The sequence below is a fragment of the Diaphorina citri genome, unplaced genomic scaffold (assembly GCF_000475195.1).
Source record: "Diaphorina citri unplaced genomic scaffold, Diaci psyllid genome assembly version 1.1 scaffold10, whole genome shotgun sequence".
In the NCBI taxonomy this organism is placed as follows: domain Eukaryota; kingdom Metazoa; phylum Arthropoda; class Insecta; order Hemiptera; family Psyllidae; genus Diaphorina; species Diaphorina citri.
Window position 1 is genome coordinate 489,978 of NW_007377449.1, and position 21,333 is coordinate 511,310.

General features: G+C 39.3%; 4 protein-coding genes and 1 long non-coding RNA gene across 5 annotated transcripts; all 5 read left to right on the plus strand.

The window, feature by feature from the left end:
• The first annotated feature begins 1,944 nt into the window (after positions 1-1,944).
• LOC113465942 (gamma-interferon-inducible lysosomal thiol reductase-like) lies at positions 1,945-3,323 on the plus strand. Its single transcript, XM_026820919.1, has 3 exons — positions 1,945-2,157; positions 2,586-2,771; positions 3,201-3,323. The coding sequence occupies exons 1-3, from the start codon at positions 1,945-1,947 to the stop codon at positions 3,321-3,323; spliced, it is 522 nt and encodes a 173-aa protein (XP_026676720.1).
• Positions 3,324-7,218: 3,895 nt separating this feature from the next.
• On the plus strand, positions 7,219-10,729 carry LOC103506028. Its single transcript, XM_026820925.1, has 3 exons — positions 7,219-7,426; positions 7,867-7,967; positions 10,670-10,729. The coding sequence occupies exons 1-3, from the start codon at positions 7,228-7,230 to the stop codon at positions 10,727-10,729; spliced, it is 360 nt and encodes a 119-aa protein (XP_026676726.1). The 5' UTR covers positions 7,219-7,227.
• Positions 10,730-10,852: 123 nt separating this feature from the next.
• Positions 10,853-15,768, plus strand: LOC113465949 (alpha-tocopherol transfer protein-like). The gene is made up of 6 exons (XM_026820932.1): positions 10,853-11,070; positions 11,505-11,615; positions 12,182-12,405; positions 12,670-12,786; positions 13,130-13,196; positions 14,737-15,768. The coding sequence occupies exons 1-6, from the start codon at positions 10,872-10,874 to the stop codon at positions 14,916-14,918; spliced, it is 900 nt and encodes a 299-aa protein (XP_026676733.1). The 5' UTR covers positions 10,853-10,871; the 3' UTR covers positions 14,919-15,768.
• On the plus strand, positions 15,389-17,564 carry LOC103506048 (alpha-tocopherol transfer protein-like). Its single transcript, XM_026820994.1, has 3 exons — positions 15,389-15,415; positions 16,852-16,952; positions 17,288-17,564. Exons 1-3 carry the CDS (start codon positions 15,389-15,391, stop codon positions 17,562-17,564), a joined length of 405 nt encoding a protein of 134 aa, XP_026676795.1.
• A 59-nt stretch (positions 17,565-17,623) lies between these two features.
• LOC113466086 lies at positions 17,624-18,039 on the plus strand. Its single transcript, XR_003390599.1, has 2 exons — positions 17,624-17,678; positions 17,943-18,039. It is a non-coding gene; the product is annotated as an uncharacterized LOC113466086 (long non-coding RNA).
• The last annotated feature ends 3,294 nt before the right edge of the window (positions 18,040-21,333 follow it).

Sequence of the window (21,333 nt, forward strand, 5' to 3'; positions counted from 1 at the left end):
AAGGGAAAAACCCAAATTTGGACCCCCCCCCCCCCCACCATTTGTGTCTCTTGGCCCCCTCGACAAAATCCTGGATGCGGGCCTGTCTGGCATTAGGAACTTTCTAGAAGCTTTCACTATCTACTACCTAGTAGATGAATAACTCCCTAAGAAAGCTTACAAAAAAAGATCGAACGGTACTTTTTTTGCCTTTATGAAAAAAAGCAGATTTTTTTCCATAGGCCGTCTTATTACTATTCACTGACCAAGAAGGTAATTTAATAAGATAAGGGGAAAGAAATGAACGGAGGTTGTTTATGGAAAATAAGAAAAGAGGAGAGGGGAGAGAGAGAGAGGAAGGGAGCGAGGTAGGGAGGGAGAGGGAGAGAAAGAAAACAGAGAGAGAGAGGAAAAATACAGAGATAAATAGGTACACTGCCATGCAAATAAAATAATAAAGTCAGCATCGAGTACCTATTCTGCTTCAGAAAATGTTTATCGAATTATAAATCAAATATTTATAATTCGATAAACATCCTTATTAAAATATTCCCTCTACATTTTTTTTTTTTTTTTTTTTTTTTTTTTCCCTTTTTTCCACTATGCGTATGGTCACGACGCTCGCTAGGTAAATAGGAGAGGGTAGCGCGTCTGCCTTGTGAGCACTGGGCGGAGGCGGACTGGGCCGCGGATTTCCGACCTGGGTGAACTTTATCCTAAACAGGTAAGGTTCTTTCTCGGAAAGGCTCACGTTCTCCTGTCCTGCTCTCTTCGATTTCGGGACGATAAGATCTTCGTTGTTACGATTCCCTCTATCAAAACTTTTGAAAAAAAAATTAACTTTGCCTTTGTCGCTCGTCTCCAAGGACCACCATAGTTTCAAAAGTCATTACAAGGGAATTCTATTCACCCACCCCTGGGTAGGTAGCTAAGTACACACCATATTTCGCCTTCCTACCCCCAAGGCAACCTATGACCTTAATTCTTTTCATAATTACACTTGTGCTTTATTTGGAAAGCGCTACTATTTACTCTCTGTATGTTTCTCGTGCGGAGAGCATTCGTTATCCGTTTAATAAAATACATACAGCGTGATTCAGACAGCAAACGTGTTGGCTTGAATCCAACTGTGAAATAGTCGTGACTTTTTTCCTCCCCCAAAGAAGACAATGCAGAAGTTGAACATTTGAAACCAGGAGATAGGAATATAGGGAGTAATAATAATGAATTATAAATAAGACTCATAGGTAGTTACGTATATATCTTATATTCAGGGTGATTGAAAATTTCCATAGTTAGCTTGGTTGCTAGCGGACGATATTAAGACCCCAGTTACAGTTCCTCTATCAAGCTTATTAAAAAAAAAAAGACAATTTGGAACATGAAGAAAGAAGAAGAAAAAAAAGTAACACCCCTTCCCTAAAGTGACCCCAGAATCCTTGAAATATTTAGAGATTTTATAAGGACATAGCTATAAAATTGACTCAATTCCAAAGAGCAAATTTTGGCTTGACCAACTGTTTTCTGAGGAGGAAACTATTTTTTTTTTTTTTTTTTTTTTTTTTTAAGGGGTTTTAAATATTCTGAACAACACAAAATGAGTGGTAGCTTATTTTGGTACACCCTGTAAGAAAGGCAGAAAGAATACAGTAGCAATGAGAGAGAGAGAAAAAAAAAGAGTTTTCATAGCGAATAACTTCCTAGTGACCCAAAAGATATCAGTGTAACAAAAGTGATCAGGATCTTAACGTGAGATAATTAAAATATAATTAACCCATCCAAATACTATCCACACTTGACATTGCTTAACTTCAGTGATCTGACAGGTACGAGGTTTGCAACAAAAGTTAAGGTCCCCATAACTGAACTCTTTACCGTTATTTAACGAAAACTCGTTTCTGCGCAATGCGCAGAAACGAGTTCTCGTAAAAAAATGTTAAAGAGTTCAGTTAAGGGGACTCTGAAATGTGTTGCAAAAACTCGCTAATATCGTTATCTTCTAAAATAGTTTCATTCTTCTTTTCATTCACATTTCAGATCGTGAAAGCCAAAGTAGCCCTCTACATGGAGTCTCTGTGTCCTGGATGTCACCAATTCATCAAACACCAACTCTATCCCGTGTTCATGAAGTATTCCAACTATATCCAGCTTGATCTGATACCCTTCGGAAATGCAAGGGTATGTAACTTCTGTGATAATTTCAATAAATCTAAAAGAAAGGTCGCAGTGATAACTATTGTTTGATTTACCAAAACAGTAAGGGTGCGTATACCTCGTACCCATTTTATTAGGACTAGTTAGTCCATTTTATTGGGGCTAGAAGTTTAACTCCATACACAAAAAGTCCACTCTGAGGGTTAGGCGTAGGGGCAACCAACCCCAAAAGATGGGTTAAGCTTAAAATACGAATCTACGAGGGCTAGTTTAATTTCTGGGGATACAGCTGCTTTTCAATTGGACGTTAGATGAGCTGATGGGGAAATAACACAGTTAAATGGTAATTGATATGACTCGATTTTTCCAAAAATGGACTTGAAATCTTCTTGAATTGACCACTCCAATTTTCCCCCCCATTGTACGAACACGAATCGTTTTTCTGTCCACAGCATACGAAGAATTCCGATGGAACCTGGGAGTTCAAATGTCAGCATGGTGAACCGGAGTGTTTTGGTAATCTCTACCTGGCATGTGCCACTCATCTGCTTCAAGCAAGTCGACCCAAACATTTGATCCGGTACTATAACTGTATGGCCAGTGCCAGTTCTTTTTCCATAGAGAAAGACGTGAAACAGGTAACCGAAATGGGTCGAGTTAGTTAGCTTGAAGGTAGCTCGTCTGCTGTTAGGATAATGTAGGTACTTAAAAGCCTCTTTCCATGCAATCAAATGGTGGCCACTCACGCTCAGACAGTCTGACACCCCTAGGTATCGAACTTTTTCCACCACACACGTTCTGACTGTCCAACAAACCGTCTGATTGTGAAAACATGATTTTTAAGGATTTAGAAGGCTACTTGATCAGTATAGATTTAAAGAAACTTTTTCACTGGCAATTTTCCTTGGACTTACTATTTTTCCTATTCCTTTCAAAGGGAGAGGGAGGTTGGTGGTTCGAGTCCATGTCATTAAGGCATAATATTTACCCAGGTGTATAAATCAGGAAGCAACATTTGTGACAAGCTTTCATCGTGCTTAACACAATTAACATTCTTCTTCTTCCAGTGCGCCCCAGTTGCTGGTGTTAATTTCCGCAAATTACAAACATGTGTGAAAAGCAAAGGACCTGAAATTCTCGCCCAGTTCAAACCTTGTCAAAAAAGTTTAATGTCACTGTATAATTGCTAAGGTCTTTAGTGAAGCAGCTTCTGCTCTCCATTTTGGCCGGGAAAAGCCAGCAGCACGCGATTGACCAGATGGTCACCCATCCGGATACTAACCACACACAACGTTCTTTAACTTCAGTGATCCATCTGATACAGGTGCATTCAATGTGCTATCACTGCTGGGTACCTCGTAAATTTTTAACGTAGGTACATAAAACTCTTCAGATCAATTTTAATAGACTAATTACCTATTAGAGTGTTAGGGTGTATAAAAATTTCCATTAGCGCCCACAACTTCTCTCAAACTCAAGAATTTAGTCAGACGTGCCAAAGGCAACGGTCCTAATCCTAAACAAGGTCTTCTAGCCATATCTAAGTAGGTACAATGTGGGCCGAATCTTTTATTCGTTCACTGGACAGAACGAGTATCAGCAAGAATTCGAGAGAATTCTTGCACTCAGTCCAAATGCGATTTTCTTTTTATAGAAGCTTGATAGATTTGTGAATTGAAGTCAAGATTAAGTACCTATGATTTATATTTGAAACCCTAGCGGCGAGAATCAGGCTCAACTTCAACGATCTGGTTCGAAACTTGTCGTCTCGGAATTATGATGCAGCCCGATATCAACAAGAACTTCAAAACCTTCTTCAACAATTCCAATCGGAATTCACGCCTTCTGTGGAATTATTCAGAACGAACATCAGAACTTTGTATGAGAGGGAGGAGAAGGAAATCCAAACTTCCTGTTGATAATACCTAGGTTAGACTTATACCTATCTGGATTTATACGCAGAATAAATACCAAACTTACGCCCGCCACTCACGCTTAGACAGAGGTCTGTCATACCGCGGTCTGTAAGGGAGGAGGAGAAGGAAATCCAAACTTCCTGTTAATAATGCCTAGGTTAGACCTATACCTATCTGGATTTATACGCAGAATAAATACCAAACTTACGCCCGCCACTCACGCTTAGACAGAGGTCTGTCATACCGCGGTCTGACATTATGCCCGGCTTGCACGCTCAGTCTAATTTTTTTTCTCGAGTATGCAATACCTTAATATTGAGGGAGGAATTACCTATATGTAGATAAAGTTAAGGCCAGCCATCCACTATCAGGTAGACTTGACAGGTACACCTGATCAGGTGCGCCTGTCAGGTCTACCTGATAGTGAGTGGCTGGCCCAGGTTAGTTACTCAGTGAAGTAAATAAACTTACCATCTCTCCCTCCTTTGTTGATATGGAACTTCACAAAGTTGTTCAATAAATAAATTGATACCTTCTTCAATAAAAAAGTTCTTCACAAAGAAGTTTTTCAATAAATTGATACCTTAATATTCCTTACTTCTTCCGTGAACTTTGGGCTTCAAGCCAATGTCCAATGCTCTCTTGGGTGATTCACAAAGACTTACAGACATACCCATGGCTAACTTATGAATTATGACTTAGCCTTGACCATCCTTGTTATTATACCTACTACCAATATCTATGTACCTACCTATACCTAAACATTATTTGGTCAAAAATATTAATCGTATTATTCGTCTTAATATTTTGCCCCGGGCCCGGTCCAATGGCGGAAGTTTCGTTATGGACCAATAAAAAAGATATCACATACTGCACTTGAACTTGCTAAGTAGGTACATACCTATAATGTTAAGTATGTAGGCATCTTTAAGTACGTTCCTTTAGGTACTGATCAACATCAATTAATTGATTTTATTGCAGTAGTTGACAACCTATGCAAGAAATACCCATACACCCAAACATCCAATCCAAGCTTGATAACAGAATCCGACAATCGTAAACCTATTATATAGCCTTGATTGAAACTTAATCTATGTTATTTGAAAGCTCATATACCTCTCATACTGTACTTCTATATGAACTTCCTATTTGAACATTCCTAGTATGACAGTGTCATGTGATGTCATGAGTTTCATGACATACAGTGTCATGTTATTCATGACTGATGTTTCCTCGTTGACAAAGGACACGGTTTTAGTTTTAAGTCCAATGGCGGAAGTTTCGTTATGGACCAATAAAAAAGGTATCACATACTGCACTTGAACTTGCTAAGTAGGTACATACCTGTAATGTTAAGTATGTAGGCATCTTTAAGTACGTTCCTTTAGGTACTGATCAACATCAATTAATTGATTTTATTGCAGTAGTTGACAACGTGTTTAATGTGATTGTTTGGATAGTGATGAGTAGGTAGGTAGCAACTCATGTGAGATAATAAGATAATGGCTAAGCTGGTACTCCTAATTTTTATTCTTTTAGGCCTCTTGAGTAGCGCGGATTCGCGAGTCGCGCAGCCTGAAAATTCAAATCTATGAAATTCGCCTCAAAGGACTTACCTTTAAAGTACCTACCTACCTTAAAAGAAATATAACCTACAGAAATAAACCGAAGTCACCTATTGTTTGAAAAGCTGATAAGTAGGTACATAATATGTATCATTTTCATAGGTTTGGATTTTCAGGTGGCTTAGGAAGACTCAGCCCTGCTAGCTATTGTAGGACTACTCTTCCAATGTGCGATAGGCCTAGCTCCAAGTACCTACTGACTAAGGAGTGCCTTGTATGTACCTTATTGACTGTCTTATTTAGTAGTAGGTACATACCTAGATACAAGTTTCATTTGGAGACCTCATGAAAAACCGGACACACTCTAGGAAATAATGTAGAGCGAAAACTACTCATCTTTGTTATTGCTTCCGATGAAAAGCGGAACTAGTGTTTGACCTATGTTTTATTTTTATGACCTACCCACCTACCTATAAGGTAGCTATTATAGGCTAAAACAGAATCTGACCATTGCTACTACTCCGTTTTGGTTGAAAGTTTAAATAGAACAGGTGCTAGTGGAGTAGGGTGAAACCTTGGAGGGGCCCCCGATAAAGTATATACGCCGCTGTGATGTGCTTCTCGAAAATAGTTTCAGTTCGAACCCGTGCCTTTCCGCTTAACCAGAAGCAAAAGCATTAACCACCATAATGGTGTGGTGGTTCAGGTTCCGCTTAACCAGCAAAATAGCCTTAACCATCACAGCATTGTGGTGGTTCAGGCTAAAAACAGAAAAGAGCATAGAGATTTTTGCTCTCAGTTTTATGCAGTCACTTTTCTCTACCTGCTCGATGATCTATGCCAGCGGTTTCCAACTTCCATGTGTATGCGGGCCACATTCTACATTGGGAGGTACTGGTAAGTAAGTATTTAAGTACCTTCCAATACTTACTTACCTTTCGTCTCATTAACAAAACACTAAATTTATCGACAAACTACCCGCCTCCTCATCCAGCCTGAGGGGGACCGAAAAGAACCAGCAGTCCAGCTGGTCACCCATTCGGATACTAACCACGCGCAACGCTGCTTAACTTCAGTGGTTCCTTGAGAACCGGTGCATTCAACAATTTCAACGTGGTACCTATTACTCCTATATGTACCTTCCTATAAGTGATTATTTTGAACTTGGTCAACTGCAGCCTAGGTATTTACATAAACTTACAGTCCAGGTATTAATTAATATGAAGTAGGTATGGGTATTTTCATGGAATAATTACAGTCCAATTGAATTTCCTCAGATTGTGAAGACATCCACGTGTTACATGATGTAACCCGGTGATGAAATACAGAACGGGTACATAATACATATTAAATCGCTATTCTAGGCCAGAAAAGCTAGAAGGTCAGATTCGATTTTCAGCCCTTCCCTTCTGCCTTCAGTTCCAAAGTCAAAACTCTGTGCAGCTCCTGGGTCTTTTTAGAGAGAGAGAGATAGCAGCCTCTTTTTTATTACCTATGCACTTGTACATGTGGGGATACAATAGGTATTTTGCTCTTGTAGATACCTAACTACGACTATCAGTGACGATTGGCGACATTACACTAGTGCCTTCCTTTCTGCTTTCAGTTCCAAAATGACCAAGAAGCAACTGTCCCAGGACGCCTCACAAAATGGCATCGAGTCTGATCACCCTTACATTTATTCCATCCCAATGGCGGTACAAGATTTGGCCCGTGTAGAACTGAGAGAGGATCTTCACACACTCAACGAATCCCTGGCACAATTCCGGGAATGGATCCGGAAAAGTCGGGATGTGCGGAATGTGCAGACGGGTCAGTGAACTCGCCTCGGTGCCCGGGTGGTTTGATAGTATTCCCGGAAGTCAGCACCTGGGATCCCGGCATTCCCGGCCGTATTGGAAATTTCCTGACAGGACTTTTTCGTTCCCGGATAGGCATGGGCGAAAATCGGTGTCTTTTTTTTTTAAGACAGAGAAAGAGGTTTGATAGAGGGAACTGTAGAACCTGTAACTACTAAGATCATATCGTCTCGAAAGCAAGAGAGAAGGATGACAGGATAGGAGAAAGCCAGTCATTTCGAGAACGAACCTTAGGTGCTAAACACCGCCCCGGGCGTGAATCAAACCCGTGACTTGAAACTGTGTACCTACTGAGGTCTTATCGCCCCGAAATCTGAACTAACCTTTTGTATACGCCCAAATCCACCCACCGGAAGTGGGAATGAATGGTGACTTCCCCAACTCTTTTTCCAGATTCAAATTTCCTGCTCAGATTTCTACGAGCCAGTTTACAGCGCCCCCTAGTGATTCCAACCCTGTTTGATATCATATTTCTTCAACACAATAGAATACAGGTATGCACTATGTACCTATTCCGATTACGTGTACCTATATGTAGGTATCTATCAAGATTTAATTGTCATAGTAACACAATCTACTGATGCAACTTTTGACAATAGGTACATTCCTACCTGCAAAATAATATGTAACTGTATAATTATTGATGTCTGTGCGTAGGATGTACCTACCTACATTTCTAGTCCAATAAACTTGCATACTTACTACGTGGTCTCAAAGGAATCGTCCTCAAGATAATTATGTCAACATAATTATGTCCCTACCTCATTGTTGGTTAATTTTTGCTGATTACCTACACAGGACTAGAGGTTATTTTCGAAATGAGACTTATATAACGAAATTTACCATTATTTGCACAATAAATGACTTTGAAACATCACCCAAGTAAGTGCAACTGATCTATTATCAATTATACACAGGTAGATACTACCAGGTAGGTACTTATTTGTTTGTACCTAATACAATCTTGTACCCAAGTATCTATTGTTGACATTAATGTCTATGTATAGAGTATGTATTTAGATTAGGTTAGGTTAGTTTTTGCAAGTCCTGGTTCAGTGAGCATTGGAAGAAAAGGAGGAGTAGATACCTAAGGAGTACCTAATAATAAGGGAGGAGGAGAAGGAAATCCAAACTTCCTGTTAATAATGCCTAGGTTAGACCTATACCTATCTGGATTTATACGCAGCATAAATACCAAACTTACGCCCGCCACTCACGCTTAGACAGAGGTCTGTCATACCGCGGTCTGACATTATGCCCGGCTTGCACGCTCAGTCTAATTTTTTTTCTCGAGTATGCAATACCTTAATATTGAGGGAGGAATTATATGTAGATAAAGTTAAGGCCAGCCATCCACTATCAGGTAGACCTGACAGGTATACCTGATCAGGTGCGCCTGTGAGGTCTACCTGATAGTGAGTGGCTGGCCCAGGTTGGTTACTCAGTGAAGTAAATAAACTTACCATCCCTCCCTCCTTTGTTGATATGGAACTTCACAAAGTTACTGAGTCTTCAATAAATTGATAGGTACCTTAATACTCGTATACTTCTTCCGTGAACTTTGGGCTTCAAGCCAATGTCCAATGCTCTCTTGGGTGATTCACAAAGACTTACAGACATACCCATGGCTGACTTATGACTTAGCCTTGACCATCCTTGTTATTATACCTACTTCCAATATCTATGTACCTACCTATACCTAAACATTATTTGGTCAAAAATATTAATCGTATTATTCGTCTTAATATTTTGCCCCGGGCCCCCGGGGAGTTACCTATGCTATGCATCTGAAAAATTATAATTTTACACCTCAGTTATTTCGCAATCTAGGTACAAGGAAGGAACTTTGAAAAACGAAAAATACGAAAATCCTTTTGAAATTATTGAATAAGTTTCGCCCTTTTAGGTGCAGTTTTTTTTATTAAACGTGTGTTTTGACGTCTTCAAAACAGGATCATCTTAGGAAGAAAACATGAAGTAAGTAATAATAATAATAATAAAAAAAATATAGATGGGTAGGTACCTACCTACTATTTATTCATAATAATAATAATAATAATAATAATAATAATAATAATAATAATAATAATAATAATAATAATAATAATAATAATAATAATAATAATAATAATAATAATAATAATAATAATAATAATAATAATAATAATAATAATAATAATAATAATAATAATAATAATAATAATAATAATAATAATAATAATAATAATAATAATAATAATAATAATAATAATAATAATAATAATAATAATAATAATAATAATAATAATAATAATAATAATAATAATAATAATAATAATAATAATAATCTTCTAGCTTTTCTGGCCTAGAATAGCGATTTAATATGTATTATGTACCCGTTCTGTATTTCATCACCGGGTTACATCATGTAACACGTGGATGTCTTCACAATCTGAGGAAATTCAATTGGACTGTAATTATTCCATGAAAATACCCATACCTACTTCATATTAATTAATACCTGGACTGAAGCTTATGTAAATACCTAGGCTGCAGTTGACCAAGTTCAAAATAATCACTTATAGGTAGGTACATATAGGAGTAATAGGTAATAGGTACCACGTTGAAATTGTTGAATGCACCGGTTCCCAAGGAACCACTGAAGTTAAGCAGCGTTGCGCGTGGCTAGTATCCGAATGGGTGACCAGCTGGACTGCTGGTTTTTTTCGGTCCCACTCAGGCTGGATGAGGAGGCGGGTAGTTTGTCGATAAATTTAGTGTTTTGTTAATGAGCCGAAAGGTAACTAAATATTGGAAGGTACTTAAATACTTACTTAGCTAATATCTACTTGAATGTTGTCAACTACTGCAATAAAATCAATTAATTGATGTTGATCAGTACCTAAAGGAACGTACTTAAAGATGCCTACGGAACGAGTACATAATACATATTAAATCGCTATTCTAGGCCAGAAAAGCAAGAATGTCAGATTCGATTTTCAGCCCTTCCCTTCTGCCTTCAGTTCCAAAGTCAAAACTCTGTGCAGCTCCTGGGTCTTTTTAGAGAGAGAGAGATACCAGCCTCTTTTTTATTACCTATGCACTTGTACATGTGGGGATACAATGGGTATTTTGCTCTTGTAGATACCTAACTACGACTATCAGTGACGATTGGCGACATTACACTAGTGACTAGTGCCTTCCTTTCTGCTTTCAGTTCCAAAATGACCAAGAAGCAACTGTCCCAGGACGCCTCACAAAATGGCATCGAGTCTGATCGCAGCCTCTTTTTTATTACCTATGCACTTGTACATGTGGGGATACAATAGGTATTTTGCTCTTGTAGATACCTAACTACGACTATCAGTGACGATTGGCGACATTACACTAGTGCCTTCCTTTCTGCTTTCAGTTCCAAAATGACCAAGAAGCAACTGTCCCAGGACGCCTCACAAAATGGCATCGAGTCTGATCACCCTTACATTTATTCCATCCCAATGGCGGTACAAGATTTGGCCCGTGTAGAACTGAGAGAGGATCTTCACACACTCAACGAATCCCTGGCACAATTCCGGGAATGGATCCGGAAAAGTCGGGATGTGCGGAATGTGCAGACGGGTAAGTGAACTCACCTCAGTGCCCGGGTGGTTTGATAGTATTCCCGGAAGTCAGCACCTGGGATCCCGGCATTCCCGGCCGTATTGGAAATTTCCCGACAGGACTTTTTTGTTCCCGGATAGGCATGGGCGAAAATCGGTGTCTTTTTTTTAAGACAGAGAAAGAGGTTTGATAGCGGGAACTGTATAACCTGTAACTACTAAGATCATATCGTCTCGAAAGCAAGAGAGAAGGAAGACGGGATAGGAGAAAGCCAGTCATTTCGAGAACGAACCTTAGGTGCTAAACATCGCCCCGGGCGTGAATCGAACCCGTGACTTGGGACTGTGTACCTACTGAGGCCTTATCGCCCCGAAATCTGAACTAACCTTTTGTATACTCCCAAATCCACCGGAAGTGGTAATGAATGCTGACTTCCCCAACTCTTTTTCCAGATTCAAATTTCCTGCTCAGATTTCTACGAGCCAAGAAGTTCAGTCTACCCATCGCTCAGCAGACCAGTGAACTCACCTCGGTGCCCGGGTGGTTTGATAGTATTCCCGGAAGTCAGCACCTGGGATCCCGGCATTCCCGGCCGTATTGGAAATTTCCTGACAGGACTTTTTCGTTCCCGGATAGGCATGGGCGAAAATCGGTGTCTTTTTTTTTTAAGACAGAGAAAGAGGTTTGATAGAGGGAACTGTAGAACCTGTAACTACTAAGATCATATCGTCTCGAAAGCAAGAGAGAAGGATGACAGGATAGGAGAAAGCCAGTCATTTCGAGAACGAACCTTAGGTGCTAAACACCGCCCCGGGCGTGAATCAAACCCGTGACTTGAAACTGTGTACCTACTGAGGTCTTATCGCCCCGAAATCTGAACTAACCTTTTGTATACGCCCAAATCCACCCACCGGAAGTGGGAATGAATGGTGACTTCCCCAACTCTTTTTCCAGATTCAAATTTCCTGCTCAGATTTCTACGAGCCAAGAAGTTCAGTCTACCCATCGCTCAGCAGACGGTACAACATGTGATTTTGTGATGTGTGTGTACAACATGTGATTTTGTGATGTGTGTGTACAACATGTTTGTGATGTGGGTGATTTTGTGATGTGGGTGTATGACAAATAGGGGAAAGTGGGGGTAGCGGGAAAGTTCCTATGCAAGCTAGCAGCTGTTTGAATAAGGGCCAAGACCACTTCAAAACCCACATGGTCACCTACGAGACCCTACTGTGGGACGAAGAGACCCAGATTCGGGGTCTCACCTATTTCGGTGACATCAAGGGAGTGTCCACCTCGCACATTACACTCTGGTCACCCACAGAATTCGCGAGAGTTATCAAATGGGGAGAGGTGAGTATACAATAATTTGCGACAAGAAAAGAAAATTAGAAACAGGCTGTATGTCTGCCACTCACGCTCAGGTTGTCTGACGGACCTAGGTCAGACAGTCTTAACGTGTGTGGTGGGAAAAACTCGACACCTAGGTATGCCTGTCAGACCGTCTGAGCATGAATGGCTGGCCTTATAATACTTGTATGACTGAATTCTCACGTAGTAAAGTCCTCCACCAAAAGTGGGATGTAAATAAAAATATTGTATTGTTTTTGTTTTCAGCAATCTATCCCGGCTCGTCACAAAGATGTTCACTTCATCAATGTTCCTACGCCTATTCGTTATGTATACGACTTCTTTCTGTCCCGCCTAAGTCCGAAAATGAGAGACCGAATAACCGTAAGTCCAAAAAAATTAAATATATACCGACCTACCTACCTAATATCCTATGTAGGTATATTACTGATAGGAGCCCCATCCTGTCAAAAAATTGTCCTAACAATATCTTTAGTGTGTTGCACATTGCATATACAATAAGAAATCAGGCGTTCATACAATTTCGTCTCTAATTTTCGCATATTATTTAGTTTAGATATGTACCTACCTTGACTTTAGTGAAGTGTAGAACTAGTCTCTCGTGAACCCGATTTCGCTATAGAACTCAGCATCAGAAAAAGAGCTCCCATAAGGGGCACAAAGGTCTGATTGAGACCACAATTTAACGCCCATTTTTCTCCCCCAGATTCACTCCGATGTGTCCGAAGTCCAGAAGTCAATAGGGCTGGAATGTCTACCTAAAGAATACGGTGGTTTTTTGAAATCGCCGAGAGATGAGGTCAGTATTGAGAAAAAAAGGTCGGGCGCTCACGTTTTTCTCTAGAAAATACCACCCCGAATATTTGGGGCATAAGACAGACGGACAAACAGACAGACGAACGCCTGGCGATAAAAGCATGGCGTAAGCCGTGTAGGGTGTACAGTATTTGATGTACGAGTACCTACTACGATTAATGTCCACACTATTCGATGTACGAAGACTACGAATTCTTGGGGTCCACTCGCGTTCTTTTTAAAGAGGTTTGACAGAGGAACCTATAACTGCTAGGATTTTATCGTTCCAAAAGCGAAGAGAGAAGAAAGATAGGATAGGAGAAGCCAGCCGTTCCGAGAACGAACCTTATCTGTTTAGAATAAAGTCAGCCCAGGGCGGGAATCGACCGGGCTGTTCTGGCGGTTGTCTGTAGAGAGCTGTAAGGACCAAAAAGGCTCGAGTGCAATCCTGAAATCCAAGAATATCTAATTCATAAATAATGACGTGATTCCCTCTTCATTCCGGGAGGTGGAGCAAAATTGACGCCAATAAAAAGTTATCAAAAGCCAAAAGTTTACTATTTATCTCCTTGATATAAATAGACAGTGTTTATACTTTTCAACATAAACAATTGGGTATGAAGCATGACATGAGGTAGAAATAGAAAACAAACCAAGTCCCTATTAATAGTTGACACGTGACTTGGTGAGTTGATAGTTGGAAAAAATGGTTTCAAAGATTGATAACTTTTCTCAAGTAGGTAATAATATGATGCAACTCAGCCGTTGAATAAATAAATGAAAGTTATACGGTCTCGTTGATTCTTTTACTTTGCCGTAAGGCCAGCCACTGACTATCAGGTAGACCTGACAGGTACCTACACCTGACCAGGTCTGCCTGTCAGATGTACGTGATGAGAACTCTTTATCCCAAACAGATAAGATTCAGAAGGCTGACTTTTTCTTATTCTGCCCTCCTTCTTTCTCTCTTTAATCTCGGAGCAATTTCCTCAAACAAAGCAATTTAAAAAATAATAAATAAATAAATAACACGGAGCCAAAGATGAAACGATCCGATAGTCCAGGTAGGAAATGGTCTTTCAGACTCCAAGTCTGTTAGAGTGGACTCAGATGACTCTACTAGTCAGGAAGTTCATTCGGTTTGCCTCCAGGCCAAAAGATAAACCACACCAAACATTCAACCCGCGTGATCTTGATCGAACCTCTTCAGATCTTATAGTTATCTTAGTACGATCGATCGATGAGATTTTTTCCTCTTGTAAAAACTTATGACCAATTTGAATTGAAGAACAAGAGTACAGAGGTTGGATAGAGGGAACTGTAACTGACATGTCGGTTTCTAGTAAAATTATTAATAATTAGGTAGGTAATCATAAATATAAATTAAGTTCTGTAAAAAAAATGTTATTATTTGGTTCTCCTTTCAAAGATAGAGCTATGATCCAAAAACCTAGAGAATTTTAACAAAATAATAATAAACTAAACAAACAAAACAACAAACTGTTCTTATTTTTTCAGAGTCTTGGAAAGCCGAAATGCTGTCTCGAAGGGACCAAGTTCTAGCGTTGGACAAAATGGAGATCCTCAATCCAGACGCCATCATTGGTAGAAGAAACAATGGTACCAACACTAACAATGTCCTCAATTCAGTAGGTGACACCATTATTACCGGGAGCTTTAGAAAGTTGGAGGTTGATTGAGACTTTGAACAATTGAAAAATTGGACTTGTGGTGATCGACTGAGAAAGATTGTATCTAGGTACCTATATTTATTTCCTATGGTAGCAAAAATGTAGACGTCCAATCTCTTTATAATTATAAATTTATTATTTTTACCTATATTTATTTATGTTTGCGCTATCAGTTACTTGGGCTTCCCATCTTCCCAACTTGGGATAATTGCATCCTACTGGGACTAGCACGCTTATTTGAGTGAGATAAAAAATAAGATTATGACGAGCCTAGCCTGTTTGACCTGTGCAAACTTTTTTATACCTATAAAATCAATTAATCATATATTTTATCATCTAATAGGTAATGTGATTCAATCATCTCCATTATTACATTTTCAAGTTATACCTTATATTTCTTTGGAATACCTAGCATACGCCATACCTACCTACATTCATATCATACCATAAAATGCAAAGAATCTCATTCGCTATTTACCATGAAAGCTCTGCAGCGCAGCGCAGAGGTCATAGGCACATTTTCCTCTAAGTTAGAAAAAATGTTTTATTTGCTAGATTTTTCACAAAATCCTCCATAGGTATTACCTACCTTTCCTTTTTTATACGTTTTTCTCCACATCAGGAATTTCAAAGGCTGTAAAATCTATAGTAGGTACCTAATACGAGTATTTACTGTAGAGTTATCCAAATTCCTGGTATTAGAATTTAAATATATTATGGTTATTGCATTTTGTATTGTAACTAAGTTTATTTATTTTTAGCCCTCATACCTACATATCTAAATAATCTTTACCTATACCTATAAGTCTACTGTACATAGAATTTAAATAAATAAATCATTTTGTGAGTAGACCTTGAATATTCTGCATTGCTAGATATTTTCCCCCCCTAATTTAGACATTTATTTATTTATTTATTTAATTGAAGGACTTTTAACAAGGAAGTCCTACTCAGTGGCTGAGTGGCCCACTGGAAACAGTAGTTCTCAAATCTTCCTACCCTCCTCGTCTGATATTATCACAACTCTCCTCGAATTTCCTTACCTCCGCGTCTGATATTATCGCGAGTAAAACAACTCTCCTCAAATCTTCCTACCCTCCTCGTCTGATATTATCACAACTCTCCTCAAATTTCCTTACCCTCCACGTCTGATATTATCGCGAGGTTTGTACTTTATTCTGTGGTCTCTCATTTCTCGACCCACCTCTTCTTCCGTGCAACGAAAACACATGATAATGGCCCGCGGAGGATTCATGCTCCTACAGCATGAAGGTGTAGAACATTCGCGATCTCGGATCAAGGAGAACAAAGAACAATTCCAACTTATCTGTTATCTCCGGAGTACACCGGGACGATAAACAACACGGGTGGAAAGTAAACAGTCCGCCATCAGCAGAATGATTAGGGTGGTAACAAATATTAGGTAGGTATACAGTGAGTATACACAAGACATCAACCTAGGCTCTATACTCTATAGGAATCGAACCCGCGGACCAAGGCTTATAAGGCAGGGAATGGTGCATGGCTTTAGAACACAATGATTTCTTGATTTAAGGATTTTTTTTTTATATAGAGGTATCTCCAAGTTTTATCGTCCCGAAATCTAAGAGAAAAAGATCAATAGAAACATAGCCGTTTCGAGAACGAAACTTTCCTAATTGAGATGAAAGTTGGCCGAATCGGACCTAGCGCTTGCAAGGAAGGCACGGTACCAAACTAAATATAGGCTGGCATTAGATGCTTATTCAACACCTGAAATTTATTTTTTTTATATAGAGGTATCTCCAAGTTTTATCGTCCCGAAATCTAAGAGAAAAGGATGAATAGCCGTTTCGAGAACGAAACTTTCCTAGGGTGAATGTACCAGTAGTCGACTTTACACCAGTAGTCGATCACTCGGTCATTTTTAGTTAATTTTAAGCTATAAACGTATATCCCTCAGCAGACGCTACTCAAATATTTGAACCTCAAGAAGCGATTCCCGATGTCGACCTGCGATTTGGACTGTTTGGACCCGAAAATGAACGAACTGTTCAGTTCCGGGTAAGAGAAATATGTACCTAAACAAATTCTACATTAGACTCGTGTAGTCTGTGTGATAGCATGACCCATGACCATTCTGTAATTTATGTGTCATCAAATGTGCGAGAAGAGACACTTTTTTTTTACTCTATCACTAACTGTAACTGATAAGGTCCCATCGGGATAAAAGCCAAGAGAAAAGGAAGACAGGAGAGGAGAAAGCCAGCCGTTCTGAGAACAAACCTTATCTGTTCAGGATAGTTTACCCGGGCGGGAATCGAACCCGCGAACCCCGGGACCTTCTACATGACAAGCAAGCGTGTTACCACACTAACCGTTCCCCTATATCTTCACAGATACCTCTTCGTCTCTCCTATCAAGGATAAACAGGGTCGTCGTGTCATCATTGGGGTGGGAAGCAATTTGGACCCCCAAAAGTACACGGATGAGGACCACTTCAAAACCCACATGATCACCTACGAGACCCTACTGTGGGACGAAGAGACCCAGATTCGGGGTCTCACCTATTTCGGTGACATCAAGGGAGTGTCCACCTCTCAGGTACTTATTTGTTTGTACCTAATACAATCTTGTACCCAAGTATCTATTGTTGACATTAATGTCTATGTATAGAGTATGTATTTAGATTAGGTTAGGTTAGTTTTTGCAAGTCCTGGTTCAGTGAGCATTGGTCACATTACACTCTGGTCACCCACAGAATTCGCGAGAGTTATCAAATGGGGAGAGGTGCGTATACAATAATTTGCGACAAGAAAAGAAAATTAGAAACAGGCTTAATGTCTGCCACTCACGCTCAGGTTGTCTGACGGACCTAGGTCAGACAGTAGTAACGTGTGTGGCGGGAAAAACTCGAGACCTAGGTAGGTATGCCTGTCAGACGGTCTGAATGGCTGGCCTTATAATACTTCTATGACTGAATTCTCACGTAGTGAAGTCCTCCACCAAAAGTGGGATATAAATAAAAATAAATTGTATTGTTTTCGTTTTCAGCAATCTATCCCGGCTCGTCACAAAGATGTTCACTTCATAAATGTTCCTACGCCTATTCGTTACGTGTATGACTTCTTTCTGTCCCGCCTAAGTCCCAAAATGAGAGACCGAATAACCGTAAGTCCAAAAATATTAAATATTTACCGACCTACCTACCTACCTAATATCCTATGTACCTAGGTATATTACTGATAGGAGCCCCATCCTGTCAAAAAAATTGTCCTAACAATATCTTTAGTGTGTTGCACATTGCATATACAATGAGAAATCAGGCGTTCATACAATTTCGTCTCTAATTTTCACATATTATTTAGTTTAAATAGGTACCTACCTTAACTTTAGGGAAGTGTAGAACTAGTCACTCGTGAACCCGATTTCGCTATAGAACTCAGCATACTGTAACTGCTATAGTCTTATCGTCCAGAAAGAGAAGATATGAAGAAAGACAGGATAGGAGAAATCCAGCCGTTCCGAGAAAGAACCTTATCTGTTTCGGATAAAATCCGCTCTGGGAGGGAATCGAACCCGCGACCTTACAAGACAGACGCTCTACCCTCCTAGCTAACTAGGCTGGCCAAAAACTTGGATTGAGATTGATTTTTGGTTGCTTTGCGTACGATATATTATAAACGCCTGAGAGAAATACGAGTAGGTACTAGGATTGATTTAAAGTACCATCTCAGCCAAGGGACAGCAGGACTAAAGAAGAGGTTTTATCATTATTTATTTACATATTTATTTAATTTATTTTTTGTTGAACTTTGTACGAATATTTTGTACCAGGTTTAAGAGGTAATAATTATTATGAGTCATTCACTTCAGGTGGGTATATCTCTACCCTTTTCCTGTGTTCTTCTTTATTTTTTCCTCGTGTCCAGTGTGGTCTTTCCTTCTTGTTCTTCTTCCTACATTTTCTCCTTCCTTCTTCTTTCTCATTTACATTCTGCCACTATTAGCTTCTCCTAGACATATCTATACCTACTCGTATCTGGTCTCTAATCTGTCCACTTTAGATGTTCGTGTTTACCATATTAGGACAGCTCAGACAAAATGAACCCCTTGGGACCACTCTAATCGTGGTCGATTATCAAGCTGGCAGTCAACCCGGAGGTACTGGGTTTGAATCCCGGCCGAGGTACTGTTGATTCTGGTCTGGCGGAGTAGCGTTCCTTCGGGTACCTGCTCGTTGATTGATCTGCATTATTAGTTTTTTTTTTTTTTTTTCATTAATTTGTAATTTTTAATTAGACCATTGCATTTACTCATCCAACATGAATTATTTATCATTAATGTGCACTTGATTATACCATCTCAGACATGCACATTGTTAACATATAGTCATGTGCTGACATGGAACTGTTGTTTTCAAAATAATAACTTCCTTATTGCTATTCGTGTTGATAAAGTGATGTGTCACTTTGTGATCTTTTGTAGGAGGACGAGAGGCTAACCGTATCTTCCGCCGAAGTCACAACTTATGGCCAGGACCACAGTCCGAAAGTCGAGGGTTCGATTCCCGCCCGGGGGGGGGATTTTATCATTAACAGATAAGGTTCCTTCTCGGAACGGCTGGCTTTTTCCTATCCTGTCTTCCTTCTCTCTCCGCTTTTAAGACCTTAGCAGTTAGGTACAGGGTACAGTTTCTTCATCAAACCTTTTTGAAAAAAAAAAAAAAAAAACTTTAATCAGGCATTTTGATTGGTTGGTCTCAAACTTTTTAGCCAATTAGATTCCTTGATCCAAGATATAAAGAGATTGTGGACCTGGCCATTAAAACTTTTCCTCAGTGTTGATCAAACAAAATATTCCTCCAACTCTTGAGGTCATAAGAGAAAAGTTATCTTGACCTTTTAATGAAAATCTTATCTCGATAAACCTACATGAACAATTTATTGGCTAATCCTAATCGGAAGTTGTGTGGGGAAACTTGTGTCCTGGTTATCTTGGCCCTTATTCAAACAGCTGCTAGCTTGCATAGGAACTTTCCCGCTACCCCCACTTTCCCCTATTTGTCATACACCCACATCACAAAATCACCCACATCACAAAATCACTTGTACACACACATCGCAAACATGTTGTACACACACATAACAAAATCACATGTTGTACACACACATCACAAAATCACATGTTGTACCTACACACACAGTCTCAAAATCACATGTCATTCCTACCCATTCGAAAAAGAAGAAGAAGAACAAGCTGAACAAGACGAAGAAGAAGAAGACGACAAAATAAGCGCACTTTCTATTTTGTCCATGCCTATCCGGGAACCAAAAAGAAGAAGACAAAGAAGAACAAGAAGAAGACGACGAAAAAGTAGAAGAAGAACAAAAAGAAGACGACGACTAAAAATAAGAAGAAGAAGAAGAAGAAAGCGAAGAAGAAGGAGAAGAAGAAGGAAAAAGAAAACAATAATAATAAAATTGTCAAAAAAAAAAACAACGTGCTATTAAAAAACAAATGTATAGTTGTATAGGTTCGTAATTTTGTATTGTGTGAAAGAAGTCCGGAATGGAATCGCCTGAAGGTTCCCTAGCATTGAATTATGCCCGTGTACAACTCGAAGGTCACTTTGTGGTTGTGCCACTCAGCATGGCGTACTTCCCTCTGTCAGGCTTCCTATAACACCAGACTGGTTGACTTCAGTAAATACTGCACCGTGCTCTAGACAACATTACGCCAAAACTTTCAATCTTATAATCCGGACCGGATTTTGTCTTTCGCCATCGGATTTTCGGTAAAAAAAAAAATTCACAAAATAATACTGATCCTTTGATTTTGTTAAAAAAGAAAAAAAGTCTACTTCCCTCTTTTTAGTTTTAAGAATTTTGAGAATATTGATTCTCTTAGCAACAAAAATTTATTGACAATGTTCATATTCTACTTTTAGTGAAGCTTTTGCAGATGTAGGAAGAACGAAGAACGCAATATTCAAATCCAAAGGATTTTACAGCGAAAATATGGAGAGCTTTTGTCAAAAGCTATCTTTTTCCGACCAGGAATAATAAGTAATTAACGTGGTACCGTTTTTGTTACCAATTTGGTTTTGCAAAGTTTACTGCTTGGACTGCAGGTCATTGCACTCTTTCTCTCATGGTTCTTTCCCTTTCAGTTTTATTCTCTTGACATCAAGTTGTAAATAGTGCAATATTACCATTATATTTATAGAGATTTGTAAATGAGAGAGTGCTGAGTTAAGAACTAACCTTTTTAGTGGACTACTCATGAGTCAGGACTCCTTTTAACCACCAGGTTTAAGAGGTAATATTATGAGTCATTCACTTCAGGTGGGTATCTCTACCCTTTTCCTGTGTTCTTCTTTGTTTTTTCCTCGTGTCCAGTGTGGTCTTTCCTTCTTGGTGTTCTTCTTCCTACATTTTCTCCT

Coding starts and splice junctions, on each gene's coding strand:
- LOC103506028 (XM_026820925.1), top strand. CDS start 7,228: ATGACCAAGAAGCAACTGTCCCAGGACGCCTCACAAAATGGCATCGAG. Junction 7,427..7,866: donor TGTGCGGAATGTGCAGACGG/GTCAGTGAACTC, acceptor CTCTTTTTCCAG/ATTCAAATTTCCTGCTCAGA. Junction 7,968..10,669: donor TTCAACACAATAGAATACAG/GTATGCACTATG, acceptor TTCTGCTTTCAG/TTCCAAAATGACCAAGAAGC.
- LOC103506048 (XM_026820994.1), top strand. CDS start 15,389: ATGAAAGCTCTGCAGCGCAGCGCAGAG. Junction 15,416..16,851: donor CTCTGCAGCGCAGCGCAGAG/GTCATAGGCACA, acceptor TATATCCCTCAG/CAGACGCTACTCAAATATTT. Junction 16,953..17,287: donor AACGAACTGTTCAGTTCCGG/GTAAGAGAAATA, acceptor ATATCTTCACAG/ATACCTCTTCGTCTCTCCTA.
- LOC113465942 (XM_026820919.1), top strand. CDS start 1,945: ATGTGTTGCAAAAACTCGCTAATATCGTTATCTTCTAAAATAGTTTCA. Junction 2,158..2,585: donor TACCCTTCGGAAATGCAAGG/GTATGTAACTTC, acceptor TTCTGTCCACAG/CATACGAAGAATTCCGATGG. Junction 2,772..3,200: donor TAGAGAAAGACGTGAAACAG/GTAACCGAAATG, acceptor TTCTTCTTCCAG/TGCGCCCCAGTTGCTGGTGT.
- LOC113465949 (XM_026820932.1), top strand. CDS start 10,872: ATGACCAAGAAGCAACTGTCCCAGGACGCCTCACAAAATGGCATCGAG. Junction 12,787..13,129: donor AAATGAGAGACCGAATAACC/GTAAGTCCAAAA, acceptor TTTCTCCCCCAG/ATTCACTCCGATGTGTCCGA. Junction 13,197..14,736: donor TCTACCTAAAGAATACGGTG/GTTTTTTGAAAT, acceptor TTATTTTTTCAG/AGTCTTGGAAAGCCGAAATG.